At 36.9% G+C, this 27,835-nt stretch overlaps 1 protein-coding gene and 1 non-coding gene across 2 annotated transcripts; one reads left to right on the top strand and one right to left on the bottom strand.

Moving 5' to 3' along the window:
• The first annotated feature begins 313 nt into the window (after window positions 1-313).
• Window positions 314-27,400, top strand: LOC121962838 (rho guanine nucleotide exchange factor 7-like). The gene is given in 22 exon segments (XM_042513147.1): window positions 314-604; window positions 607-743; window positions 2,365-2,448; window positions 7,680-7,762; window positions 8,739-8,865; window positions 9,067-9,271; window positions 11,811-11,902; window positions 14,038-14,132; window positions 14,295-14,390; window positions 15,880-16,002; window positions 16,108-16,246; window positions 16,403-16,462; window positions 17,475-17,621; window positions 17,959-18,045; window positions 18,786-18,864; window positions 19,081-19,217; window positions 20,285-20,512; window positions 20,923-21,016; window positions 21,924-22,013; window positions 23,347-23,443; window positions 24,549-24,603; window positions 25,314-27,400. Coding segments are annotated over 22 exon segments (2,403 nt in total). The 5' UTR covers window positions 314-579; the 3' UTR covers window positions 25,437-27,400.
• On the bottom strand, window positions 4,489-4,561 carry trnar-ucg. The gene has a single exon. It is a non-coding gene; the product is annotated as a tRNA-Arg (tRNA).
• Window positions 27,401-27,835: the final 435 nt, after the last annotated feature.

The following is a 27,835-nucleotide window of genomic DNA, read 5'->3' as shown; positions in this document are numbered from 1 at the left end:
GGAAGAAAAACAAAGTCACACCCCAACCACGGTGATAAATAAAGTACAGTCCCTTATTTACATTATATTTCTGCGATTTCAATTTAAATGTTTTTTCTTTTTTTTGGGTATGGCACATAGGTTGTATCATGCATGTAAAGACATACAATTAAAATCACAGACAATGAAAAAGAGAGGATTTTTTTTTTTAAAAAAAAGAGCTCAAATATATGCTTTTAATCTGACAACATTTAAAGGAAGTCGTGTTTATGGTGTGTTAGGTGACACTCGCTGCTGCTACAGTTGTGCACACAAGCAAAGTGTGATGCGAACATCCGCTGAAAGCGAGAGAGCCAGCAGTGCGGGACAATAGGAAGCTGGTAAAGGAAGGAACCAGATTTCTCATTTCCACATCTATTATTTTCTATTTTTAAAACATCAGGCTGTGTGTCCAACCAGCGCGCTTACTGTAATGTTCAAGCAAGGCGGGGCTGACCCCTCCTGGCTCATTTGGACCGTCCACAAGTAGGACAGTGAGGAGCGCTGCTGCTGCTGCTGCTGCTGCTGTTTTTGTTGTTTTATCACATTAGAGACTCAGGCATGAATTCAGCCGAGCAGACGGTAACGTGCTCATCACGCTGGGGGTCCTGGAGTCTCCCAAGAAAAGCATCTCGGATCCAGAGGCTTTCCTCCAGACGTCCCTGCAGGATGGAGCGGTGCTGTGCAGGCTGCTGGAGCGACTCAAACACGGGACGGTGGACAAAGTAAGTGTATGGGGGGAGACGGGACAGTGGGGGGAAAATATATATAAACATGGGAAACAACACGAAAAGCAAAATTACTTAGAGTATAAATTGGAGAAATAAATAATGAATAAAAAACACTCCACAACATAAGGGCACCTGAAGAAAAACAGGAACCTAAGCAATTCTGCTCGATTTCTTTATATGTAGCCTAATATTTTGGGGGTTTTGAGGGTAATTTGCTTGTTTGTTTTTATTTTTACTCTCATCTGAAGCTAGAAATAATTTTCTTTTAGCCTCCCTGAGTGACTGGGGGAAAATGCATGAACCCCCCTCCATCATAAATATAACTGTTTTTCCCCATGTTTTTCCAAATTAAGGTACTGAAGTCAATGCAATGAACAAACCACACAGGATTGAGAGTTATCCTCATAAACAAGCAAAATGTAAATCCTCTCTTCAACTCATATCATTATCACGCAAGTTTTTACAGTTGCTGGTGTGATTTTGGTGATTTAATAAAACAAACAAACAATACAACTTGCTTGCATTGGGGCTTTGGCATTCAGGGGCTGTTTATTAAAAAAATAAAATGAATAAATATAAGTACAATTTTAAAAAATACTGAATTCAACCATTTAAAGTTGTATGTCTTTCCCCTGAGCAAAATAAAAAACACAAGTCCCTCCCCAGTGCTTAAAACATTATTTATGTCCTCCCTTGCTCTACACCACCTCCTCCCCTCTTATAGATACCAACTGTCCTTAATAGGTTAACTGGTCACCAAAATTTGTCCTAATGCAATATTCATGTATTGATGTTGCTATAACACCTTACTTTACTGTGTGTGCCTACCATTGCTCTCTCTCTCTCTGTCTGTCACACACACACACACACACACACACACACACACACACACACACACACACACACACACACACACACACACACACACACACACACACACACACACACACACACACACTATATAACCTGTCGACGTCATATCCTCCTTTGGGCTTATCCAACTTCCCTGACAGATTGTAGACTAGATTTCTATCAAATGAGTTTTTGTGAGCTGCAAGACTCAGAAACTGTCTCTTTCAAAATAAAAGTACGAAACCTATCAGCATGTATGTCCCACTGTAATATCTAATGCATGTCCTATAGGAGCAGCTTTGTCACAGCCAGTCCACTTTAATGTCAGCATCAGACTTCATTTCGAGTTAAATAATTCACATTTTGTCCCTGAGTGTGACTTTAACTCCCTTTTGACAGATTTGTCAAATGATGGAGGCTTGACGTGACAAAAATTGAAATAATCCCTCAAAAATAAGTGAAAAAATAAGATACTTTAGACCACATGAACTTTAGATCCAACTTCTATTGTCAATAATATAAAGGTACATATAATTACGCAGAAAGTCCGATTTTGAATACAAAATGTATGAAACATTTCGCTGTTATCGCTTTAGTTTGAAAGCTGTAACCGGAAGTTTATCTTGTAGTAAGCAGCAAGTGCACCAGCAACGCCTGGAATAAGGTTGTTTTCATGCCGAAAAAACCTAAAACATTTTCTTATACACTTTATTAATATTTCTGCTAAACACCTGAAGCTAATTTAGGGACTTTTTGTGTGCAGTTTTTCCAGGAACCGAGGAGCGAGAGCGAGTGTCAGCGGAACATTACCGAGTTTATTAAAGGCTGCGGAGCTTTCGGTGTGGAGGTGAGTCCACGGATCAATAATGTATTTATCAATGCAATTACACATCAAGAAGCCTAAAATACACATTACACCACAGTTATTAACCTGTTTTTTCGCTTATAGCACTTGTAAAACTAATTTATCGTGCTGTTTATCAGTGACGTCTTTTATATTTCGCCTTTAACGGCACGAGACAGCAACAGGTGTTGTGCTCACGAGCCACCCGGAAAGGTGTTGAATAAACATGGATGTAGTGGGAATTTTTTTTACCCCGAAAGTCCTGTAAAATAAGCAGTTAAAATACAAATACAATGTTTTATAAAAGCATTGATGCAGTCGGAAATACAAAGATGAGGGATTCACAAGTAAATAGACTCTGATGGAAACCAGAGTTTCTACATCCTCAACAACAATATGGGAGTTTTTTTATAGGTATGGTACTACTTTCTTAGTCTTACAGTTTTTATTAAGGTTTTGAATGCTATTTGGAAATCATTGTAAGAATCAATTAGTAGAATACAGTGTTAGGGAGTAACTAATTACATGTAACTGGTTACAGTAATGAAAGTACAAAATAATTACTAAGTACTGTAAAAAATCTTCAGCCACCTTAAACTTTGTTATCTTAGCAAGGTTAAAATGATCATACATATTTATTTCACAGTAGTCTCTTTACTAAAGCACAACCAGAACATACAGGATATATGTGTAGCGTATTAAAACATAGATGTTTCAGAATAAAACAACTTAAAATGGCTAAAGTTGCAAACATTTAGTGTAACCTCCTTGTCCATTTGGCATGTCTTGAATTCTTTTGGGCAATTACATTTGAGATTTACAATTCTAATGTTGTGTATTTGCACCAGGTTACATTCAAGACATGTCCAAAGCTCAATGTCGATTGTTGTGGTTGTATGATTTCCTGTTTCACACTAAATTTTGACCTCAGTCTGAAGAAGCCACATGCATATATATATATCCTGAGTGCAACTTTGCCAAAACAGCAAATCTTTGGTATAGTACTTGCAGAACTGTGATTGTATTTTTTTTAGAGTTACTGAGAAAAAATAGGTAATTAAACCACAGTTTCTTATCAGAATACTAGTGATTTCAGTGGGGTGTTTTCAGTAAATCTTTATATTTGTAGTATTCTGCTGCTTTCCATCTTTTTGGGAAATGCAGGTCAGCACAGTCATTGAGACAAATTTGAGCACAACATTCATGCACTTATGTGTTAAGGTCTTTTCAGCTATATTGCCCTGTTTAAAACATGTGTTAGAATAATAATCAAATGTTATAAGTTACATTACCTTAATGAAGTAATCAAAATAGTTATTATATTTTTAACAGACTCTCTAGTAATCTGTGACTTATTACATTTTAAACCAGAATTGTTTGGCATAAAAACTGCCAAATATAAAGCATGAATCATGGAGTCAAAGCACGTAGGAGGGTGTGTGCATGTGTCTGTGTGTTTGCACAACAGTGGGTCAAGCCAGGCTAAGTGGACTGCTTTTCATGACTTTTTTTTTTTTTAACAAAATTTATTCAAAAATTAATCAGGGACAAAACAAGCAAAATTAGACCAGTGCTGGATCTTCATTCAGGCGTGACCGCCTCCCAAATTGGTGTCAGTTAGTGATGCAATGGTGTAAGTTTTCTACAGTAGGATAACCATCTCAGAAAATATAATTATTATTGTCTGTTAGGGCATGAAAACAAAGGGGTTTGTTTATCAAATGTTTCATTATACATTATAACTGATTTTGAAACCATTTTTAAATGGAAGTGCAGTGTCACAAGCAGATGTGACGGCGGGTTGCATTTTTTCCTAATACTGTAGATAAGTAAATGTACTTGGTATGAAAGCCATCAACTCTCATATCACAGCGGACAGTTTCACAAGGGGACGTACCTTAAACAGTAGATATGTGCAGCCAAACCGGTTTGTTTATCTACCATAAATGGACAGAATTAGCAGTTTGAATTTAAACTGTGACTGGGTTTGACATTAGGCAAAGATATTTTTACTGTGATCTCTCAAATCATTGTTGGAGCTGTCAACCACGAAGGGATTCGAACCCTCAATCTTCTGATCCGAAGTCAGACGCCTTGTCCATTAGGCCACGTGGTCACACAAAACTTTCTAATTTATTTATTTAATAATTTAGGCCATGACCTTGAGTCAAAAAGGAGAACTGAAGATTCAAATTTTATTGGGAGCCTTCTTCTGCAAGGACAGAAGCATCCATTTCTCTGATGTGAGGTGCATTATGCATTTTGACACATGGTTTATTCAGGGCTGCAGTTAAAAGTTTAGTGATGCGATTGCAGGGAAAGAACTAATTTGGTTTCACTGCTTGTGTTGACATCTGCAGGCAGATCACATAAACCTTGCTCACATTTTGCAACAGCAGCTGACTTATAGACTTGAACGATTACTGGCCAGTACAAGAATCAAACCTACAATCACTGAATTATTACACTCGAACCAGCTGAGCAAAGTGGGCCGCTTCAAAGATGTTTTTTCACAAAATTTGTTTTTTTTAAATTTGTTTTTAGTCTGCGATTTTAATCAAAAACACATTTTGTCAAATTCAGTAAGTATTCCCTAACGGTCTGCTAGCTGTCTGTTCTGTTTTTATGCTTAAAAAGAAAAAGTGGATTTTATACAAAAGCTTATTCTGTAGTATAGTAGTATTGGCTTCAAAACGCATCGACATTAACAGTGTTTTATAATATATGTTGATAGTGTAATAGTTATTTTGTGGCAACAAAAATCTCAGTGGGAAGCAATCGATAGTTCTTTGGAATTGTTTTGCAAAGAAACTGTCAAATTGTACGGCACGTTTACCTGAAAATACCTGTAATGTTATCAGAGCTTAAAACACATATAAGGGTGGTGTGTTTCTGTGTGTTTGCGTAACAGTGGTGACGCGTGGCGATATCCTGCCCCACAGTGGGTGTGCAGAGAGGGCTAGTGAGTTGTGTGGTTCAAAATGACAACACACACACACACACACACTATTGATTTTAGCCATGGAAAAAGCCATGTAATGAATGGAAAAGCGCAGATTACGCAACAGAGGAGTCCTGAGCTCAGACTGATTTTGAAGGCCCTGAGAGCCAGTCAGTAAAGCGAGGCATGGCTTCAAACTGAAATTTTGACTCTGTGCTAAAGTAGAAATTGAAAGGGTATAAAATAGAGGAGAGTAGAAGGGTGGGCTGACGTAATGCAACACGTCAGGCAGTCAGTGGATTTTCCAATCAAGTTGATTAGAGGCATGTCAGCCATGTTGCTGGAAGCCAAGGCCTCCATTACCAGCAGCCTGACTGACATCAGCGGAGTAATTCTCCCAGACAGTCATCGGACAAGCAGAGGACGAGCCAGACTGTCGGTCCAGTAGAGCACGATTACACAGTGGGCAGCAAGTGCCAGTATGAGCGCAGTAGAGTTCTGACTCCATGATTAACCAGAGCGACACAGTTAATCGCATCATAAATTTGGCTTCTGCCATTAATTAATCGGGTTGGATATTGATTCTGTGCATTTAGAGTCTGCTGTGTTAAATCAAGCGCTCCCTGTTAGCAGGTAAGCTGTTTGACCAATCGCAGGCATTTGTTTTTAAGCATGCTGTAATTTCGGGCTCTCTGCTCCTCACAGCTGCATGTGAGAGTACCTTCACTACAAGCTGTGAGATAAACATATATTTAAAATGTAGTTTTTATATATATTTTTATTTGGTTGCTTATGTATATCTTGTCAAACTGTATTTTTTTTAATTAACTTCAAGAAGACACTTATTCTTTTTCTCCATTAGTGAGAGAAAAGATCCTTGAGCGATTACACTGTTTGTATTTCTGGGGGTCAGATTTCTGTCATTTCCTTTGAGACATTATTGTACTTGAAGGAGCAGCAGCTAAATACCTCAAATGTGTGCAAATGCAGCTTAAGCACGGTTGCATTTCTGCTGCAGCAGTGACTCAAAAGCCTCATATTGTATCCCGGCCCGGTGCCAGTAGGAGAGAAATGACGTGTGTATTAACTGTTGGGTCCGTACTGCTCTGACTACCAATCAGCCTGCGTGTATAAATCAGATTAGGTGGGTTCCTAAAAGCTGGGATACATTAAAGAAACAGTATAGTTTTGTTGTTTAATTAAAGAGACCCAATCTGTGAAGAAGAGTAGAATTGGGATTTCGGCAATCATAATGTTCAGCGATTTCTGGCTGCACTCAGCATTAAAAGGAACAGTGTGCAAGGTTTCAGGGGATTTAGTGGCATCAAAAGGGGAACTGCAGACTGCAACCAGCTGAAACTTCTTCTGGTTCGAATTCCTTCAGTGTTTATTGTTCAGGAGGTTTTCACCTGAAAGAGCCACCGAGAGCCACTGTTTTGTTTGTCCATTCAGGGATACTGTAAAAACAGACGAGGTCCCTCTTCATTTATAGATATTAACAGCTCATTCTAAGGCAGTGAAAACACAATTCTTATTTTCAGGTCATTAAACACACAAGAAAGCATACTTGCTATATCATATTTAATTTCTCCCAGTAGATACCCCTAAATCCTACACACTGAACTTTAAATTGGAAATAGTTTTTAAATTGGGATTTTTCAGCTCCGATTTTCACACCCCACATTGCTCCACCTTCACGCCTTGGGAATGTAGAGTCAGTCAGTGTGTGGTATACACAAGATTAGGGGGCTTCAGAGGTATTTGATTATGGCTTTGTGTGCATGTCTGTGTGTGTGTGTGTGTGTGTGTGTGTGTGATGGGAAGATTACAAGGGGAAGCTCAGACTTTCAGTAATCCCTCTCCAGACTGGAGCAGGTACACAAACCCCCACTAAACTTGGTATTCCTTCATTTCAAGGTTCTCGTACTGATTGTTGTTATCATGTAAACTCATTATGTGAACTGATGCAAGCTAAGGAAGGACAGTGTAAGGAACAAAAACGATTTTGAAACAATATTTTGACAATGTGTATTAGAAAACTATTTTCATTGTTGCCGTTGTCGTGACTGTTAGCCTCACAAACTGAAGGTTTTTCCATTTACAGTGTGTCTGCCTGAGAAACATGCCTGGAAATGTCAGGAAGGTTGCTTTGCGTCCTTTTTGACATCATCCATAAATGTATTATTTATGTGTGTACATGTTTTTTTTTCTCTCCTCTGTCTCAAGCTCCTCTGTGCTTTGTTGCTGTTTTAAAATGTATATAACAATCTTTATTTGGTTTTCTGCCATTTAGGCGTTTGAGGTCAATGACCTCCTGCAGGGACTGAACTTCTCAAAGGTCTTAAACTCCTTGGTCGCTCTCAACAAAGCTACTGAAGTAAGATTGTTGTTTTTTACATGCATGTGTATGTATTTGTATTTTTTTAGGTACACTTTTCATGTTTGCATTTTTCCCTTTTGTTGCATACTTACCGGAAGTTAATCTTTTTCTATTAATGCTTTAAGTTAAGTTTTTTTAGATATTATCATTAAAAAACAGCTCTTATAGTGCATGTTTTTGTATCATAAACAATAATGCCGTATTACTTTATCATGTATAAAATAATGTCTTGATAAATTTTCTTTATTGTGGCTTTAAGTATTATTGGGATGTAGTACAATGCGCTGATGTCTTTATTTAACACACTTTACAGACTCAGCACATAACCCAAATTTTTGTTACTAATATTTTCCATACTAGTGTTTACCCTTTCACACCTGGATCAACGTCAGTTTTCTTGTGCTACAAAGCTGAGGGGAATAATAAGATATTATTTTAAAAAATCAAGGGAAAAATGTCCAGAAAACTATATTTATAATTATCTTAATTATATATTTAAAATACGTAAGGGAAAAAATGTAATAAACTATGACTAACTGTGAAACATCTTTCACACTTGCATGATGTTTTCTTGTTTGTTTTGTTTTTTTAAAAAAATTATTTTACTTTACTTTTTACAAATTTCTTGCTAATCTTTCCATGTTTTGGAAAGAAATCAAACTACTTTGCTCAAGTTTTAAAGGTTTAAGCTAATGAAGCATAATGCACCCTATATTTTTATTTTAATTTTATTATTAATTTTTATTCTTATTTTATTTACTTATTGTTTACAAATTTCTCATTTTCATATTATTAATTTTACTTTCTTATAATTTTATATTCTTTACATCAGAGCGAATGTAACAAATCCTAAAATCCCCCCATGAATCACTGAAGTATTTCTAATTCTGATTATCTTGTGTGTGCCGGTGTTTTTTAGAATTGAATTTAAAAAAGTTTTAATTGTCTAACATTAATTTAACCACTTTGCGCAGATTTGGGTGTTTCTGAGGACACTGTTTGTGTGCCACACTCCTCACACTTGAGGATCAAGTCGTTTGACTCTCTGAACACTCAGAGTCGCTCCTCTAAAGTGCTGCAGCCTCAGTACCGCAGCCTGGTAAGTTACCATGACAACGACAGCAACACATCTCATGAGCGTTCTGACAGTAGACAAACACTGTCTGTGGTTAGATTTACAAAAGTGATATTTGTCTGTTTTGACAACTCAGAAATTCATCCTCTGCTCTTAATAAACACTTTATATGTTTTCATGTAGTCACTCAGCACGTTTTTTTTTCCTCGTTTTTATTTTCTTTAGGACATGTCAGAGGGCAGCGGGAGCGGCCACTTGCTGGTCAAGGCGCGCTTTCCTTTCCAGCAGACCAATGAGGACGAACTCTCTTTTAACAAGGGCGACATCATCATTGTGAGCCGGCAGGAGGAGGGGGGCTGGTGGGAGGGCTCGCTCAACGGCAACTCTGGCTGGTTCCCCAGCAACTATGTACGGGAGCTGAAAGGAGGCGGTGAGCGCAGCTCTTACTGCTTCAGATGTCTTTCATCATTTTTCAGAGCAGTGAGGAGAAACTTAACCGGTTTCTTACCGTTGCTTTGGTTACATTTGATGGATTGGTTACCTTTACTGCTTTTAGTTAGTTAGTTAGTCATATTCGAGTTTTTCAAATATCAGTAAATGAGAAAGTACATACCCCAAATAATTAATTTACAAAATAACATTGACCAGAATTTGGCAAAAACTGAGTTGTACAGTAAGAAAGTTTCTGCAGTTTATCTTGATGAAGAGCTGTTTTCTCATCTCCCATGCTGTCTCCAGATAACGAGCTAATCTAAATGTTTCATAAGTAAAAAAAACGCCTTTATCTTTGTGCATTGTTCGCATGCACTAATATCTGTTTTTATGTTACTAAACAAACATTTCCACATAAAAAGGCCATTAGAAAATAAAATGAGACTCATTTTCTATAAACCAAACAACACACAACAAATCTGCATTTCTTCTTCTAAATTTATTTACTGTAATTATAAAGTGGTAAAATACCAGATCTTAGCTCAGCATGTAGGGATATTTTGCTTTTTAGTTAAATTATATAAAACATAATATAAGTCTTACAATGACATTTTTATATACATAACTTTTTTGCGCGCATTTTACCCTCAGCAGCTGATTCAGAATACAACGGCTTTTTAAACGTATTTTACATATGCTGTCTTTTACATGTGCAAGACTGCATATCAACTTTTAATATTATGTCTCAGTTTTAACTTAAGTTGCAGTAAAATAGACAATTGAGCCAAAGTTCACTTGCTTGTGTTAAAGAGAAAACATAGCTCGAGGTCTGTTTTTACCATGTCCGACTACTTTGTGTAGTTTAGTTGTTGTTTGACTTCTTCAGGAAGTAGACTGGCTTAATCATCCTTGAAACAAGTGCTAATTTTTGTGTAGCTTTCATTTTGATTCATTAGCTCCGAAATTCCTCACTTGTGTAATTCTTAAAAGACATAAATGCAGTGTGTCTTCAGGTCGGTAAAAATTCTTTAAAAATTCTTATAAGGCCTTAAAAGTAATTATATAATAATAAATATATATTTGAGGGATCTTAAATGCCCGCATCAATCTAATTTAGTTGATCTATCTTCTAATTTCTTTTGGTCAAAATGACTCAAGCTCCTTTGCATGAAAGTCCACATTTCCGATGCAACAAATCTTTCTCTATTCTTGCGGTTATCTGTTGGCAAAATGTAGATTAACCTAACTCACTCTAACAGTTACCATATTGCAACATAAAACACATCTCTAAATGGGACATTTATGCCAACCTGCAGTACTTTAGTAAGACGATTTGTTGAAAAATCAGTCTAGATTTATAGAATAGAAATGAGGATTTAAATTATTTTAAGGTTTGAAGGCATTTAATTCAGAGAGTTTATATTGAGGAATATGTGTACAATGAGAGAAGATTTAATCTTAATCCGTATCCATTACTGGATTTGTTTGACATCTAAATCAATGAGAATCAAAATATATCTAAAACTCTTTACTTATTGGATCTTTTTGACACATTTTTTTCTTCACAAGCCTTATTTTTTACTTGAAATATAGCACGATCTATAGAGTGTTTCTCATATTTTTACATTTTAGAACTGATGAGTTTTTGCTGTATATATATGAACAATATTGAAATTATGAGCTCATTCGTATTTCTAACTTCAGACTGACCACAGTCGAGGTTTTTAACTGTTGCTCTCTGCGCTTTTGAGAGAGAGCATTGTGGTTAGTTGGTTGTGCTGCTTTCATAGGAGGGAAGGCAGGAATGAAGGAAGGAAGCTTCACAAGCACACAAAGACAGGAAGTGAGACAGAGCTGCTGTATAGAAAGGGACTTCCTGACTTAAAGCAGAAAACAAGGAGCATGATAACAGCGCACTGAGGAATGGCGGTAAATTCATATGGCCAGTGGGAGTTTGTGTGACATAGCAGACCTAAATCGTATGATGGCTGTGGTTGTCTGTACTGGCATAAAACATTGTTATTGAGACTGACACATGAAAAGAAAAGAACTGTCGGTTATTGCAGCAGTCCTCTGACCTCCTCTGAAAACTGGATCGACATCAGTTTTCTTGTGCTGTGTTCAGATGCCTTTCATATACATTTGAAACCTTCGAAACGTGCAAATTGCTTTGATTTCTTAAAAAAAAAACATGAAAAAAGCAAACAGCAACTTGGCATGAAATGTCCCACAAACGGCAAAAAATGGCCTGAAAATTAACTTTAAAAAAGAGAGAGGGAATCATTAAAAAAGATCAGGTAACTATGGAGGGAAAAAATTAAGATATCTATATTTATAATTGAATATTTAAAACCAGGCAACAGGAAAAAAGAGGATATTTATAATTAGTTATTTATATTTTTATTTCTGAACTTTCATTAGGTCATTTCCATGTTTCTGGAAAAAATCAAGTCAGTTGGCTCAGGTTTTAAATTGTCAATTGTGATTATAGTGCCCATCTGGTCTTTAAATTATTCTTTCCTTCTTTCTCTTTGTAGACAAGACATTAGAGAAGCCAAAGACTGGGACACTGAAGAGTCCGCCCAAAGGTTTTGACACCACCATCATCAGTAAGACCTACTACAACGTGGTGAGCATCAAACGCTGATCAAAAACTCTGTGTGCATCTGTGTGCTCTTTTATGATGACCAAATGTTTTTACAATCAAAGAAAGAGGAGCAAAATCTACTCACTTTAACCAGAATAATTTATAGCTGCAATTGCAATTTTGAATTTGAATTAGGTCGAGCTTATTTAGGAAACATTTTAGACTTCTGGGTAATTTATTCTGAAGATATCATTACCCAGAAATGTAATAAATATCTCCTTTGTTTATGCTTTCTACCTCTCATTAGACTGATGGAGTGAATCAAATTAACAGATCTCACGTGTCGGCCTCTGCACAATCAATTATTTTTCATCCACACATCCAATTAATGATTGTGTGTCTGTGTGTCTGTATGAGCATGTGATGATGTGTGGAGCCTGCATGGCACCCCAGTATGAGCGTGTGTGTGTGTGTGTGTGTGTGTGTGTGTGTGTATGGGTGTGTGTGAGAGTGCAGCAGATGTAATGTAGGTTATTTCTTCCATCTCAGTGGTTTCTGGGGCAGCCTTGCCTCAGGGTTGACTTCTGCCGGTGTGTCTGTATGAGAGTGTGTGTGTGTGTGTGTGTGTGTTTTAATAATGCAACAAGCTGCTACAGTCAGTCCAGGCAGTCCATCTTTGGTTTGGGTACCTGAGTGTCTCTCACAGACTCTGCCTCAAGTCAAAGCTGTTCCCAGAAACACAAAACAAAAAAAGATATGAATAAAAAAGTTTTTGTCTTTCCTCTAATGGACACAGCAGAAGCTTGTGTAAGGAGAAGATGCAGCCTTTGGGCTTTTTTTTTCTTTGTGTTTGTGTTTGTGTAATTTTTAAAAAGGCCATCTTTTCTTTGCAAGTTTTAAACTACGAATGTTTTACAATACTCTTGATGCCAGTGCCTGCATTGGCATCCTCTGTGTGTCCTTGGCTCTTAGTTTGAAAAATGATGACATAAAAAAAACGATGGCATAAAAAATGTATGACATGTAAACAATTGGATCTGCTTCCCCAGCAGAGTTATCTGTTAAATACCATTTTTTTCCTGCTTGGAAAATCTATTGACGTCTGACATATTTGGGTCGATGCTGTCATATTGTCCAGTAATTGCTTTTGCTGACTCGGAAATGCTTTAGAAGTGAAGTGATATAAGCCAGCAATAGGTTCTGTTTTTTGCCTTTGTTTTTAAAGTATTTTTTTTCTATTTTATTTGAGAGAAGGCCTGTAGTGAATGGAAAGTATTTGATTTCATATCGGCAGCAGAACACCATATTTATGACTCAGATATGCCTACTTTTTTTTTAATTCATTTATTTATTTCCAAACAGTTTTTACTCTGTTTCATTTTATCTGAGAACATGTAGGCCTAAAGCTGAAGGTAATTCTTTGTCCTTATATGTCGCCTCAACTAGGGGTGGGAATCATCATGATACAGTATTATTGCAATTCTGAGTGTTTTGCCATGAGAATTGCAATAACATATATTGCGATATATTGCAATTTAATGCACTGCAGGAACTGAATGATGCCACCGGCGGCAACATGCCCAAACAACTGGATGGAAGCTGCTGATTTTAATCGACTCATCCTGCTACTCTAAAGATGTAGCAGGATGAAGGACAAATGAAATTTTGTTTTTTAAACTTTGTTTAAAAATGACCAATAAATTACAATTACAGTTACAACTCCCACAGGGTCTGACATCAAAATACATCTCCTGCTAATAAACAACTTACAGAGTAATTTGCTTGAGTGCAGTGTTGTTGGCAGCACATCTTACTTCTGGAAGTGTTTTCACATATTGATGTCAACAGAATAAAGAAAATACATTTTTAGAATAAATACCCCAAAATATTAATATCTTCCTCTGTCATAATAATAATTATAAAGGATCTCTGGAGTTATATCTTGCACTTCACTTCATCTTGCACGTCGAGCATATCTGGCGGACAAAAAAATGTATTTTTAACTATAAGATAACATTTATATGTTATAGGAACAGGGATTTTTTTATGGGAAAAAGCACATAGTATTGCTATTTTAAAACTACTCTCATATCCTTTTCCTTTACTTATTCTTTATATCGCTCACTGTCACTAACACAAAAGTCTGTGCGTGTTTTTTTGATCCATGTCTCTGTCAGGTCCTGCAAAACATCCTGGAAGCAGAGAGTGAATATTCGAGGGAGCTGCAGAGTCTCTTGGGCTCATACCTGCGCTCACTTCACCCCACAGACAGGTGGAGTTATTTTTACACTTTTTACTGTTTTATTCAACAGAGTCAGACTGTAGAGGTAACGTTACACACCAGCAAATCTATTGCAACACCTATATAATCTGTCAAATTTGACAGACTATAGTAAATTATGAATGACTGTAAGCCTCTCCTCTTGTTTTGCAGACTCAGCAGCGTTGACATCGGTCACATTCAGGGGAATCTGGAGGAGATCTCGACTTTCCAGCAGATGTTGGTTCAGTCCTTGGAGGAGCACACAAAGTCAGTGCAGCGATCTCTTTCTGTCTGTTACTAAAACGTGATAAAAAAACATTTAAAAAAGCCAAATTGATATATTATGTCAACAATTTGATTTTAAAAAAGGCTTTTTATGGGATACCCTGGTGTAATCTGACAGGGATATCTATGAAAGTTAGTCTGACAGTATTTACAGTCTCGTACAGTTCAGTTCACTTTGGTGCACATTATAATTATTATTATTATTATGATGATTATTTATTTTTGAAATTCCATCCAGTACAACCATTTTATATTTTTCGTCAATCCTCCTGTGGTGTAACCAGCACACTGATCGGACACTAAAGTGCAGAGTTAGAAACAGTCCATTAATTGGTCAGTAGAGATTCAACACTCTTGCTCGGGGCGAGTTGTGTCTGGTTTTGAAGGTTATGTAACCACTTTTTATACTGTGGCATGTTTTTATAAACTCTCTCAGTTCTCTACAGTTTAAATGCAAATTTACAAGCATTATGTGGTTTCAACTTTTGAAATATATACATTTACAGATTTTTTTAATCTCATAACTGTAAATGTAATATTTTGGGGTTTTGAGTCAGAGAAAAGAAGAAAATTGAAAATTACTCCTTGAAATTTTTGATCATGTGATGTACAAAAAAAAGACTTAATGTTGTAAAGACCATGTAAGGTTTAATGAACACAGTTTGAGTGGTTTTAATTTCACAGGTGAGAATAAAAAGCTCTTATAGAGTTTTAAATTCAGCTCTCTAAAACCTGTCTTGATGAACTCGTCATGCTGACATCCTGTTTTACTCATGATACACTTTCCATCATCGTTATAGCTCTGTCTTAATGCTAATAAGAATGTACGAACCCCCGTGTTTGATTGGCTCATCTTTGTAAGGTGTAGTTAGCCAATCAAACACGGGGGTCGGCACATTTTAATTAGCATAAAGAGAGTTAAGCTATAGGTTAGTATGGCTGACTACACCTTCTGAAGATGAGCCAACTCAATAATTATTCAGTTTGTTAAGAAAATAATGAAAAATTATTAATTGCAGCATCAGTTGATAGTGTAGACCCTTTTAGGTTTACTGAACATAGTTTGAGTCAATCTGCAGTATGAAAATTAATTTTATTAGTCTTAATTTCTCTACCAGGTGAGAATAAAAGCTCTCGTAGAGCCTTTAACTCGGCTCACTGAAACCTGCAGTCTTGATGAAGTGCTTGTGCTGACATCCTGTTAAACTCACAACACATCCTCCAGCTTGTCTTCAGACAGGAGGGGTGGAGGCGAACTGGAATTCAGAGCTGAAACTGGCCTGAGTGGACCTGACTGTAATAAACCAGTAATTGTTAAGCTACAGCGACATCTAGTGGTCTGTTTGTTTAAGCCTCTGGCTTCTTGACATCCCCTAAAACATTTTTTGTTTTTTCATTTATGTGGATTTTATGCAGTTTTTAATTTAGTGCAGTTAAACTGAAAACTAAAACGTGTCATATTTGTGTGTAGACTCCCAGAGAACCAGCAGAGGATCGGAGGGTTCTTCCTGAATCTGATGCCTCAGATGAAGATCATCTATGTGGCCTACTGCTCCAACCACCCGTCTGCTGTCAACGTTCTCACACAACACAGGTACGCTTGCAGAAATACTGTGTTTGCAGGCGTGTGCACATGTTTTTTTTATTCTAAAAGTATTTGGATATATTTGTGGGTTTTCTATGTGTTTGTGCATCACAGTGAGGAACTGGGGGAGTACATGGAGTCAAAGGGGGCGTCCACTCCAGGGATACTGACTCTGACCACCAGTCTGAGTAAACCCTTCACCAGACTGGAGAGATACCCGACGCTGCTTAAAGAACTGGACAGACACATGGAGGTTCGCTCAGACCTGCGTCTGTCTGTGTTGTTATGACATAACTGAGTGAAATTTGTTATTTTATTCTAAACAGTAACGTCTTGATTTCAATGCATTTTTTGGGAAGGAAATAATCCTTTCAACATGTTTAAATGCTTTATGTTTTCTTTGTCTTAGGACCAACACCCTGACCGAGCTGATCTCATCGCTGCCATGGTGGAATTTAAAAACTTTGCAGTAAGACACAGGCACACACACATATATATACACACATATATAATAGGTCTAATTTGTTTGATGGGATGTTACTTTTGACTGATTACCCTTTGAAACATCAGTTTTCTTGTACTACTTTCAGATGCATTCACAAGTATTTAAACCTTAAAATCCTGAGCAAATTTGTTTGCTTTCTTATGAAAATATGGGAAACAATCAATGAACAACTAGGCAAGAAGTGTCTGCAAATTGCAGGAAATTATTAAATTTTGGGGGAAAAAATGTTTTTAAAGCTAGCTATATATTCAAGATTATTTTACAAAATCTTTTTTTTAACTTTCTGTTTCTTCTTTTGTTTTGCTAATTTTCTGGTAATTTTATTCTGCCTTTTACTAAGTTTTTTTTTGCTATTTTTTGGGTCTTTTTGCCTTATTTGCTCACTGCGTTCTTGTCATGTTTTAGAAAAAAAAAACAAGCAAATTTAATAAGGTTTCAAAGGGTTAAGCCATCTTAAATATGCTTTGCTTTTTAGGTTTCTAACAGCCAAAACCAGAACTTTTGCTGGTAACTGCGAATGCAGTCTAGACATTATGATTACAAGATACATATAGCAAAAAGAGGAATAGAAATAATATAAACAAAACTCAACAGTTAGAAAAATATTTTGCACTAGTTGCACATGGATAATTGCACTTATTGATAAATTGTACATTATGATAATAAAATACCATGAAGACCAACCGTCACTGCACATACAAGTGCTGAACAACAACAACAATGGTGGAAAAATACGTTAATATACTTTATATACGTCCTCTCTCCCTATGTGCTCCCTATGTGCTTCAGGCTTCCCTTTATCCAGAGCGAGTACTCTACCTCACACTGGTATTTTTACTTCGGCAGATACTAGTGTATCATAGCAAGCAGATGCGTCTCAGCTGCAAAAAATCCAGAGGAGCGACAGGTGTTTTCAGCCAAAAAAAATGTGCCTTTGATTGCTTCTGTGTGTGTGTGTGTGTGTGTGTGTGTTTAGGCTCACTGTCAGGAGGTGAGGAAGAAGAAGGACCTGGAGCTGCAGATATTAACAGAGCCAATAAGAAATTGGGAGGGGGATGACATCAGAACCCTCGGCCCTGTTGTCCACATGTCGCAGGCCACGGTCCACACGCAGAACTGTCAGGTACTCATCCCGTCCTCCCAAAAACTGTAACTACAGCTGACGCCCCGCAACCAGGAATTGTTCAGTGATAAAGAGGGGGGTTATAATTTAAGGGGGAAATTCAATTTCAAAACATACTGTGTTTGTACCACCAGGAAAAGTATTTGATTATTGGTGGAGTTAAACTATGGAACAGTTTTGATGTGGAGCTAAAAAGATATCCAATCAGACAAACTAACCCAAAAATGTGTCATGTTAAAGGTATCCTGAGTTTTATTCAGACCCAAAATAAACATAAAAGACTGTTGAGTTGGAGTGACACAATTATGTAAAAGGTGATTTTTGTTTTGTTTTTCAGGAGTCAAATGAACGCTACCTCGTCCTCTTCCCTCACACTCTGCTCATGCTCTCTGCCAGCCTGAGGATGAGTGGATTCATCTATCAGGTACATTTATCGCACATTTTATTAAGCTTGGATGATATTTTAAAGCTGTCATACTGTCTGTCTCAGCATTAGGCCTGGGCAAAATAAAGATATTATAACATATCGAGATATGAGACCATATATTGTCATAGACATTGAATTTTGTTGTATAGTGATGTATAGTTCTAAACTTATCAGACGGGTTCAATTGTTTTAATACTTGTCTGGACACACTTAGTCATGTACTTGTGATTATTGATCAAAATTAAAATTGTTTTAATATTTTGAAATTTTTTTTTAATACAGTAGTTCATGTAGTTGTCTTTTGTATTTTTTCCTCTTGTTTTTGTATTATTTTTATTTTTAATTTATCTCTATGTTCATTATTGTTATAGCTTTTTTACTTTTATCCAATATCCAATCCAATATCATTGCTTTGTTGACTTTGTATTTGCTTATGTGTATGCACTAAATTTTTAAAAAAGTATTTATTTATTTATTCAAAGTACCAATAGCCATTACTACAGTATTGTCAGGTAAAAGAGTGAATTTGGTGAAAAAAAATGTTTGATTCTGTCAAGTTTCAACATTAGTGAAGTGCATTTGAGAGAATTTAATATTGAGATATATATTGTTTTTCAAAATACAGTTTATGAATATCGCAATATTATTTTGAGCCCATATCTGCCAGCCCTCCTCAGCAGCATACAAACGTGGTTTAGTGTCTGGGCCTCTGATTTACACACTGTGTGTCTCCACAGGGAAGAGTGCCGCTGTCAGGGATGCTCATCTCCAGAATAGAGGATGGAGAAAACTTGAAGAACGCTTTTGAAATATCTGGTCAGCCCTTTCTCTCATTTACTAAGTCGACCTTTCTCATTTTAATTGTTTACAACAAGACCACATCGGTAGATTCCTACCGACTGTGCTCACACTTTTACCTCTTGAAGACAACGTGTCATTGCATCGACACATTTCCAGCAGCTGTTTGTCTGTTTGTCCTCGGCCTGTTTGTTGTTTACTGATACCTTTATCTTTGTGTGTGTCGTTGTTCAGGTGGTCAGTGTGATCGGATGCAGGTGGCATGTAACACTCAGCGTGATCTACAGGACTGGCTGGACCTTCTCACCAAACACACACACACTCCGGCTGCACACACACACCCGCACAAGCCTCAGTCCGTCTGTCACACAGTAAGTCTCAATAAACAGACAGTCATTCAGTACATTTACATGCACAGTTTAGTCGAGCTGTGGTCAGAGTTCGATAAGCTCATTTTATTAGACTACCGTCCTTGTCCCTGTATACAGCCGCCGGGGGAGAATCCATTTATTGATCGAAGTATGTCCAGCCCACCAGGTGGAGATTTGCCCTCTTTCAGCTAGTTGCTATACAAACTATATTATTTATACAGCCTATGATATAGACCAAATCACAATCACAACAGTTTATTTACAATAAAACGGCCATGTCATACATACAATCAAATGGCGCTGAGTAAACTCTGCCTTTATTGATTAGTTTTAATCTACCTAAAAGTCAGTTTAAGTGTAGCCTACGCTATATTTACAATATTTTTATCGCTTTGCATTTCCGTAAACAGCACTTAGATTTTAAGCCGTTACATCAAAATCATCAGCTGTTGTGGAAGGTAAAGATAAGAAGTCAAATATAGTGTACACTTTCACTGATACAGATTTTTTAGGTGGCTAAAATGTGTTTTGCTGCAGCCCCGGCCACAGCAGTACATTGCTTAGCTTCCGTGCTGTTGTTGTTGGACTGTACTTTATTTTTTTTAGAGGAGGTGGTTGGCTGGGGTGTGACTTTTTTATTTGAAATAAATCTAAAATACTAACTTTTTAACTTGTATGTCCCTTAGCCTACAATCCCTCCCTGAGTGCTTATTTAAAAAAAAAATCCTGACCCATTTTGCACTACCACTTCCCCTCTCAGAAATAATGACCAGTCCCAATCCATAAACACAGAGGGAGGCCGGTGCAGCGACAAGGAGCACGCTCACCAAGTCCAGTAAAAGTCCAACTGAAGTGTTTACATGACAGAAAAGCTTGACTTTCAATCACATTATCAGGGTGTGTTTGTCCGATTTCAAGAAACTCTGTTTAGTACAATTTCAAACATGTTCACGTGTTTTAAAAGTCCAGTTTTATTCAGACTAACATAATAATAATTCTTATCATGTAAACATACGGAGTCTCTTTTTTGTTCCTGTTGTCCATAACCTCTCCTCTGCTTCTTCCAGTTGCCCTCTCACCCCGCCACTCCCTCCAGACACTCGGAGTCTCGTGGAGCGAGCACTGGGAACAACTACCACACTCTTCCTCATCTCTCTTCATTTGGGACGACTCTCAGCAGCAGCAGTCCCATGTGGGGCCCCCTGGAGCCACCAAGTACCCCCAAACCCTGGAGCCTGAGCTGCCTTCGCCCTGCGCCTCCACTCCGACCCTCAGCTGCTCTCTGCTTCAAGGAGGTGGAGTACACAGGCGTATAAAATGTTGCTCTAAGTGGGATTTACGGGCCTCCAGGGTTCTTGAGAATGTTTTTAAGAAGATATAAATTCCCTTTAAATAATGTGAAAAAAAATTGTAATTAACTTTAAAGTGTTGTACTGTCACCATAACTACGAACACACGTTTTTAGGTTGATTAGTAAAAACTGAATTGGACCAACACATTTTTCCACATTATTTAAAATGAATTTAATACTTAATTACCAGGATTATGAACACAGTTGATTCCTCATAAAATCATGTTATTGCAACTTATTTTTCACATTATTTTAAAGGAATTTTAATGTGTTAAGAAGATGAAGTTATTCACTTGACTTTAAACAAAGATGATTGTTTTTTAATTCTGTGTTGTTTTGTGTCTTTGTTTGCAGGATATGAGTAAGAGTCCCAAGAACATGAAGAAGCTGCTCCCTAAGAGGAAGCCAGAGAGGAAACCTTCAGAGGAGGACTTCACTGTTAGAAAAAGTAAGAAACTCAGCGACTAAAATCCAGGAGGAGGAAAAATGTGTCCTTAAACTATTGAAAAAAGCTGCTGATGGTGCTCATTACATTCCTGCAACATGAGACACAAGTATCTCTGTTGCCTCTACACTTTCAGTTACAGTTTTTATTTTTGATCAAGGTCTTTTTTATTTTCCAAATATATCATGCACAAAAAAACTACTTTAATATGGTACATGTGAAACAAGTTCCTACCCAACCTAAACTTTTCCAACCACTGGATCATTAATAACTTTACAGCCAGACAAACAAAAAGTAAAATAACAACAGTGAAATACATTTAAAAAAAAAAAAAAAAGAAAAAAAATCAAAAACAAGCAAACACAAAAAATCGTTCACACAGCCAAGTGCCAAGTGGCAGACAATATTCTGGAGACCCTTTAATGGTGTATCTGATTTTCTCTAGATGGATTTTACACATAACCTCTCTATAATAATACAGGCTTTCATCACAAAAAATGATTTAAAACATGTGACAGGTGACAAGTTAGGATACCAAATCCTTCTTGTTTATGTTGGAAAATGTTAATAAATAAAATGCCCATCAAACTGTCTGTTATCAGGATATATAAGCTGCTAAAATAATTGCAATGGTTGCTGCAAATACATAAAAAACAGCGGGCTAATTCATGAGTAAAAAATTACATTATCAGATTATCTTTCTTCGATTTATTTAGCATTATTGGTCTTGATAAACTTTAATAAAAAGATTTTTCTTTTCTAACATTTATTCCTTGTTTTTAAACAACTGAAACATGGGAAGCTTTCCTTTTAGAAACTAAATAGTATAAAAATAAAAAAACTAAATAAATAAGGAGCAAACTGACAGGTATCATAGAGCCACACATCTCAACACCACCTTGTCTCTCAGGTACAGCAGCTCTGGAGGAGGACGCCCAGATACTGAAAGTGATTGAGGCCTACTGCACCAGCGCCAAGACACGGCAGACACTCAACTCCAGTGAGTGCAATTAAAACACACACACACACACACACACACACACACACACACACACGCTGACTCACTGTCTTATTGCTAAACACTGTTTGCTCTCTGCTGTCAGCTCTAACAATGTTTTTCTCTTTCCTCTCTTTTTATGTCTTCCATGCACTCGCCTGCTTTCCTCCAAACATTTTTTAATAATGACTTCATCCATCGCTTTTGTTTCATCATCTGCCTCTTGTTTGGTGGTTCTTCTTGGTTTCTTAATTTAATATGATTTAACCCAACTCACAATTCCCTTTTATTTCTCGTTACAATTGGTTCAAATCTCATATTTGAAAAAATATTTTGTCCTGAACCCTCATCTTTTATCCAATATGGTTTATACTTCTCCCCATCAATCTTTAATTTGATTTGTTCCAACCCCGTTTATTGCTAATTACTCGATGGTACAGCCTGGCAAGGGACTGACCTCATGCACAACCATGTGCTCGCTGACACCAGCCTCACCGTCGCTGGTTTCACCTGCAACCCGTCTTGTTCTGACCAGTCAGAGGACTCGGATTATGACAGTCTCTGGACCGCACATAGTTACAGGACTGCCTCGTTTTCTCGTAAGATATCGGTGACGCATCAATGGCGTGCTGGCAAACCAGCTAGCTTAAATCTGTGGATACACATAAATATCTATATATCTTCCCAAATCGTTCACCTGCTGTGTGTCTCGTGTTGGAAGTTCTGATATTGTTGAGTAAGCGTCTTTGGATCGATGACTAACTTGTTTGTCCGGGATTCACATTACAACCAACCAATCCGCAGCACCGTGCAAATAACCGCCCATACAGAAAAAAAAAGTTAATTTCAAAGCCATTCAAGCAGGAACTGCATGCAGAGATTTACTTTTAGCACATTTTTGCAGTGTGGGAGTTAATATATATATATATATATTAAACCTCTGTTGGGTCTGTGTAATCGGGAAGAAATATGTGTGAAAAATAGATGTCACAGGACTTGTGTTAACATGAGCTCTATCTGCTAAGCGAAGCTAAAACTGTTGATTGGTTGGTTATTTGTGGACAAACAAGTTAGTCATCGATTTAAGGCCAACACTACTTGGTGATATCAGATTGTGCGTCTAGTATTTGTCTTTGTGTATGAGCTGTGTAAGTACACGGTAGCTTCAGGAAGCATGTACCCCATAATACAGCTGAATGTGTGTTCAACTGAAAGCTGGAACCCCGTCAGTATCCGGGTCTGTCTGTAATGTCATCCTCTTTAAAGTTAAAATGTTTGTTTGTGTTCACGTGTATGCGCAGAGTTAAGCACTTACACTGTTGTCACTTTGAATCAGGCTCCAGCAGGAAGGATGTACATATGTTGTTCCCAGAGGAGGAGAAGATTATCGTCGAGGAGACCAGGAGCAACGGACAAACTGTAGTGGAGGAGAGGTGAGAGACGACAGAGGGAGGTGTGTTTCTATGTGCACTACACTTAATGTGCACTAATGCAAATAAGTAAGGTTTTAAAGGAGGTCCCTGCGGGGAGAAGGAGTTGCTGCAGCAGCAAATAAAAGGATGCAGCTTCAAAATGTAAGATACTAATACAAATGTAGAAAGTGGTGAATACTAAAACCACAACAATCACAAAACAATCACACATAAACCCTGAGGGACTGTTTGCCACATTTTATGTGCTTTTCATTCTTCATTTTTTTGTAATTTTAGTTGAGTTCATGCATATGGCATACATTTTTACAAGATTGTGTATGTTTGTTTTATCAGCTCCAACAAATCTAATATACACTGTGTAAACAAAATCGGCACACTCTGCAAAAAAATGCATCATCAAAAGCCATTAAAACTGCAAATTTTGATGCCACAGCCATCAAAGCATAAAAACATGCATTGTATTATTTCTGTGTATCATTCTGGCTTTTGTCTTGTAATTTGTCATTTTTTACTATTTTATGCCTGCTATTTCCACTGGGTGATATTGTCACAAACAGTGTTGATGCAAATCATCGACATATCCCAGGCTGCGATAAAACCTATTTCTAACATGAACCTGCTTTATTCAGTGTGTTGGTAAAGATTGTGAGTCGTCCAGGTCATGGTAATTCTACGTGTGAATTCGTACGCAACTGGACTTTCTTGAACTTTTCTTTCTTGAAAAGTTTTTTTTTTTTTTTTTTAAAGAACGAAATGCTTTATTCTGTGTGTTATGTGACCTGGTCCTTTTGTTTTGACGAAGAACAAAGCTGTGTGAATAACTCGGCTAAAAGCTCCCGAACAAGGAACGCTGAAGTACTTTTATTTAGAGTTCAGGCTTGGCACACAGGAGCAGTTTCAGTTGCTTGTAATCTGAAATCCTCAACACCAGATACCATTAAATCCTACACACTGCCTCTTTGTTATGAGCTAAACAAAATAATGGCTATACATGGTAAATATAAAAAAGAAACATTGCAAAGACCCTGTGTGAATATAAAAAAAGTGATGATTTTATCAGGCTGCAGTCAGTGTGTGTTTACGTAAAGCTGTTGTCTTCCTGCAGGAGTCTGGTGGACACTGTTTACAGTCTGAAGGACGAGGTCCAGGAGCTCAAACAGGTCAGTTGCAAGTTTTGAAATGTATTAAGTACCCAGACTTTTCATCAGTTTCTAATTCAATGTACCAACTTATGGGGTTCAAACTTTGGTCCAACAACTCAAAGAGACTCTTTCATGTGCAATAACACGCACACACTGGAGACTTTTCATGGGCAATCATACTTGAATATTCTTACATATATTTGTTTATTCATTTGCACTTTTAAATTAGTACTGTTTTTATCCTTGCTAATCCTAGACTATTGTTTTATTTCATTGCATGCATTTGTTGTTTTTGCTGCTTTTGGATTTTAGTGGATTCAGGAAGGTTGATATTAATGTGAACAAATATAAATCTGTAATATTAATTTGGGATGCATGAAATAGTGGTGGTTGATACACTTCCATTATCCTCTACTAAATAAGAAAATAAAATTATTATTGCTTTCTTAGTAATGTAATATTTGTAAATGATTAAATTCAGTAATGTAAAGCTTATGCAGTACATTAACTTTAATATCAGATCTTTTGAATCAAAAATCCTGCATTATGTTCAGATTCTTATGTGGTTAAGTGGATGACGAAGAGTTGATGTGTCCAGTTTTTGTTTTATTTCATCCAAACAGAAAAGTGATTTCACGTCATGCTTCTACTCTTCCACTTGTTTCTGTCTCTCTCTCATCCTCCGAACCTCATCTCCTCTTTCTTCTATCTTTGTGTCACGTCTCCAGGACAACAAGAGGATGAAGAGGACGCTGGAGGAGGAGCAGCGAGCGAGGAAGGAGCTGGAGAGGATCGTCAGAAGAGTCCTGAAGAACATGAACGACCCAACCTGGGACGAGACTAACCTCTGAGATCAATATGTATCTGAACAACGCGGACGAGACCCAACTTCTGACTTTTAAATGACCAAAATGTCATCCAGCCTGCTTGGACAGACGCTGCCAATCATGTCTTGACTTGCTTTGACCTTCACAGTGACCTGTGCGTACCAAACAGTGTGGACCAAGAGAAGACTACCTGCCAGGCACCAGCAAAGCCATCCCAACAGACCGTAAAGCTGTGACGCCAAATTAGCTGGTAGGCATGATGACATCACTCCCTGTCACGCTCCTTTCCTCTTTCAAACAGCCTTTTTTGGAGCTCTGACAAACAAATCCATTTCCTTTATCTGTCTCCATGTGTGTTTTTCATTCCTCTTTATTGCTCACTTGCATTAAGTATGACATCTCACCAGTATTTTATTGACTGGCCTTGTGCACGAAAAAGAACGCTATGTTGGTTAAAACAGTTTGAAACTTGAAATAGACGTCACATTCCTCATTTCATTGGCAGCAATTTAAATAAACACTTTGTATTTTATGATAAATGTTACTGTTTTTAACAAAGTATAAAATTGCTTTATACGTTATATCAAATACAAATTGTAGTAACATAAATTTACCAGCACTCTTAAGTGCCAGGAAGAGATTTAAAGTTCTCTTTGTGGTGTAAACATTACTGCAGCTATGATCAAAAACATCCCGTTTAACATTTTGCAACAAGCCATCATATAAGTGATGGATCCACTACATTGCTTAATAGAATATGCAAAAACCTGGCGTGATTATTGTGCTTATTTTTAAGAATTTAATATTTTAGTGTGCGAATTGTTATAGAGACGTGCACAAAATCAGAGAAACTTGATTTATTTATTTTGTGTATGCATACAGATGATGCTTTGGAGGCTGAAGCTTAAACATAAATTAACTATTGGCAATGATTTGCTTTAATTAACCCTTTAAAACCTGGATCAATGTCAGTTTTCCTGCGTTTAGACGCCTTTCACAAGCAGTTTAACCCATTTAAACCTGGGACAATTGGTTTGATTTTTCTGAAAAAAAAAAAACATTGGGCAAAAAGGCAATGATCAACTTTAACCGCCAAAGTAAAAAAAAAAAATTACTTAGTTGGAATAAAAGGGAGGGGTTTAGAAAAATATTTTTAAAAATTAGGGAAAATGTGAGCTTATCAAATTAAAAACATGTCAATAATAGTAGTTACTAAAAAATAATTATTGTCAAAGGAAAGCAGGGGAGAGATTTTCTCAGGAACTGACTTAACCATCAGGGAGTTTCATCTTTTCCTGATTAATTTCTGTTTAATCAGTCCTATTCTCTCTGACAGACACTCCAAGCAATATTTAGAAGTTCAGAAAAGTTCATTTAAAATTGAGTTATTTTCAAATGTAGTTACACTCGTGATTTACTGTGCAAACTATCTGAAGACCAGAGACCAGGGCCCACTTGTTCAGGAGTAATCTGATCAGAATTCAGATGTCAGATTGGATAAAATCTTGAAAATGGGTTGTTTAAAAGTAAAAAGAAAAAGATTTTGAAATCGGATTAGATCATGTAATCCAATCTTAGTTTATATCAAGATCAAACCTTCAGTATGTGTTTGTTAAAACCTTTTAGTAGGATTGGGTTACCTTTGATCCAAAAACATCAGGATTATTCTGGTCCTAGCAGAAGGCTGAATTTCAAGAACTAAATGTGATAAAACAGTTACACATATACACGTATATATATATATATATATATATATACACATATATGTACATTTAATTGTCATTTTGCACTTGATGTGTTTAACAGTTACTTTGAGATATTAGGCTATCTTTAAAGCCTTTCAATACAGTAAAATAAATGTAAAGATGTCCCTTAAAATAATACCTCAAGGTTTTTGAACAACTGGGCTCACGGTAGTATCTGAGTTTTGATTACAGTAGATAGAAATAAAATCAAGAATAATGTAGAAGTAAAACAAGTTACCTCAAAGCCCCCACACCACAACAAATCTGTGTGTTAGCTGCTATGGCTTTAAGCAGACATGGCACACAACGAAAAAGCAGCAGATGCATAAAATGCTGAAATTCATGCAGCCTGCAAATATCCTTTTTCTCCATCACTTGGAATAAGGTCCTTGGAAATTTCATGGTGAAAAATGCAGCTAGGTATAAATGTTTCAACACTGTTATTCAACACTTCACAGCAGTCACGATGTTGAGTTTTGTAAATGTTTCACTTTTTCTAGACCTGTGGATCTACTGTCTCCTATTTTTTTGCCCCGGCTGTCAATATTTTGATGGTCAGAACTATACCTGTTTAATGAAATACAATCAAAAACTGCACTAAACCTAAACTGAGGCATTGATTTGCATCGGAAAAGAGCGCCGTGTCAAACATACACCACCACAGTTCATTTTTAGTTA

The sequence above is a fragment of the Plectropomus leopardus genome, chromosome 24 (assembly GCF_008729295.1).
Source record: "Plectropomus leopardus isolate mb chromosome 24, YSFRI_Pleo_2.0, whole genome shotgun sequence".
NCBI classification, from domain to species: Eukaryota; Metazoa; Chordata; class Actinopteri; order Perciformes; family Serranidae; genus Plectropomus; species Plectropomus leopardus.
This window is presented reverse-complemented; position numbering and strand designations above follow the sequence as displayed.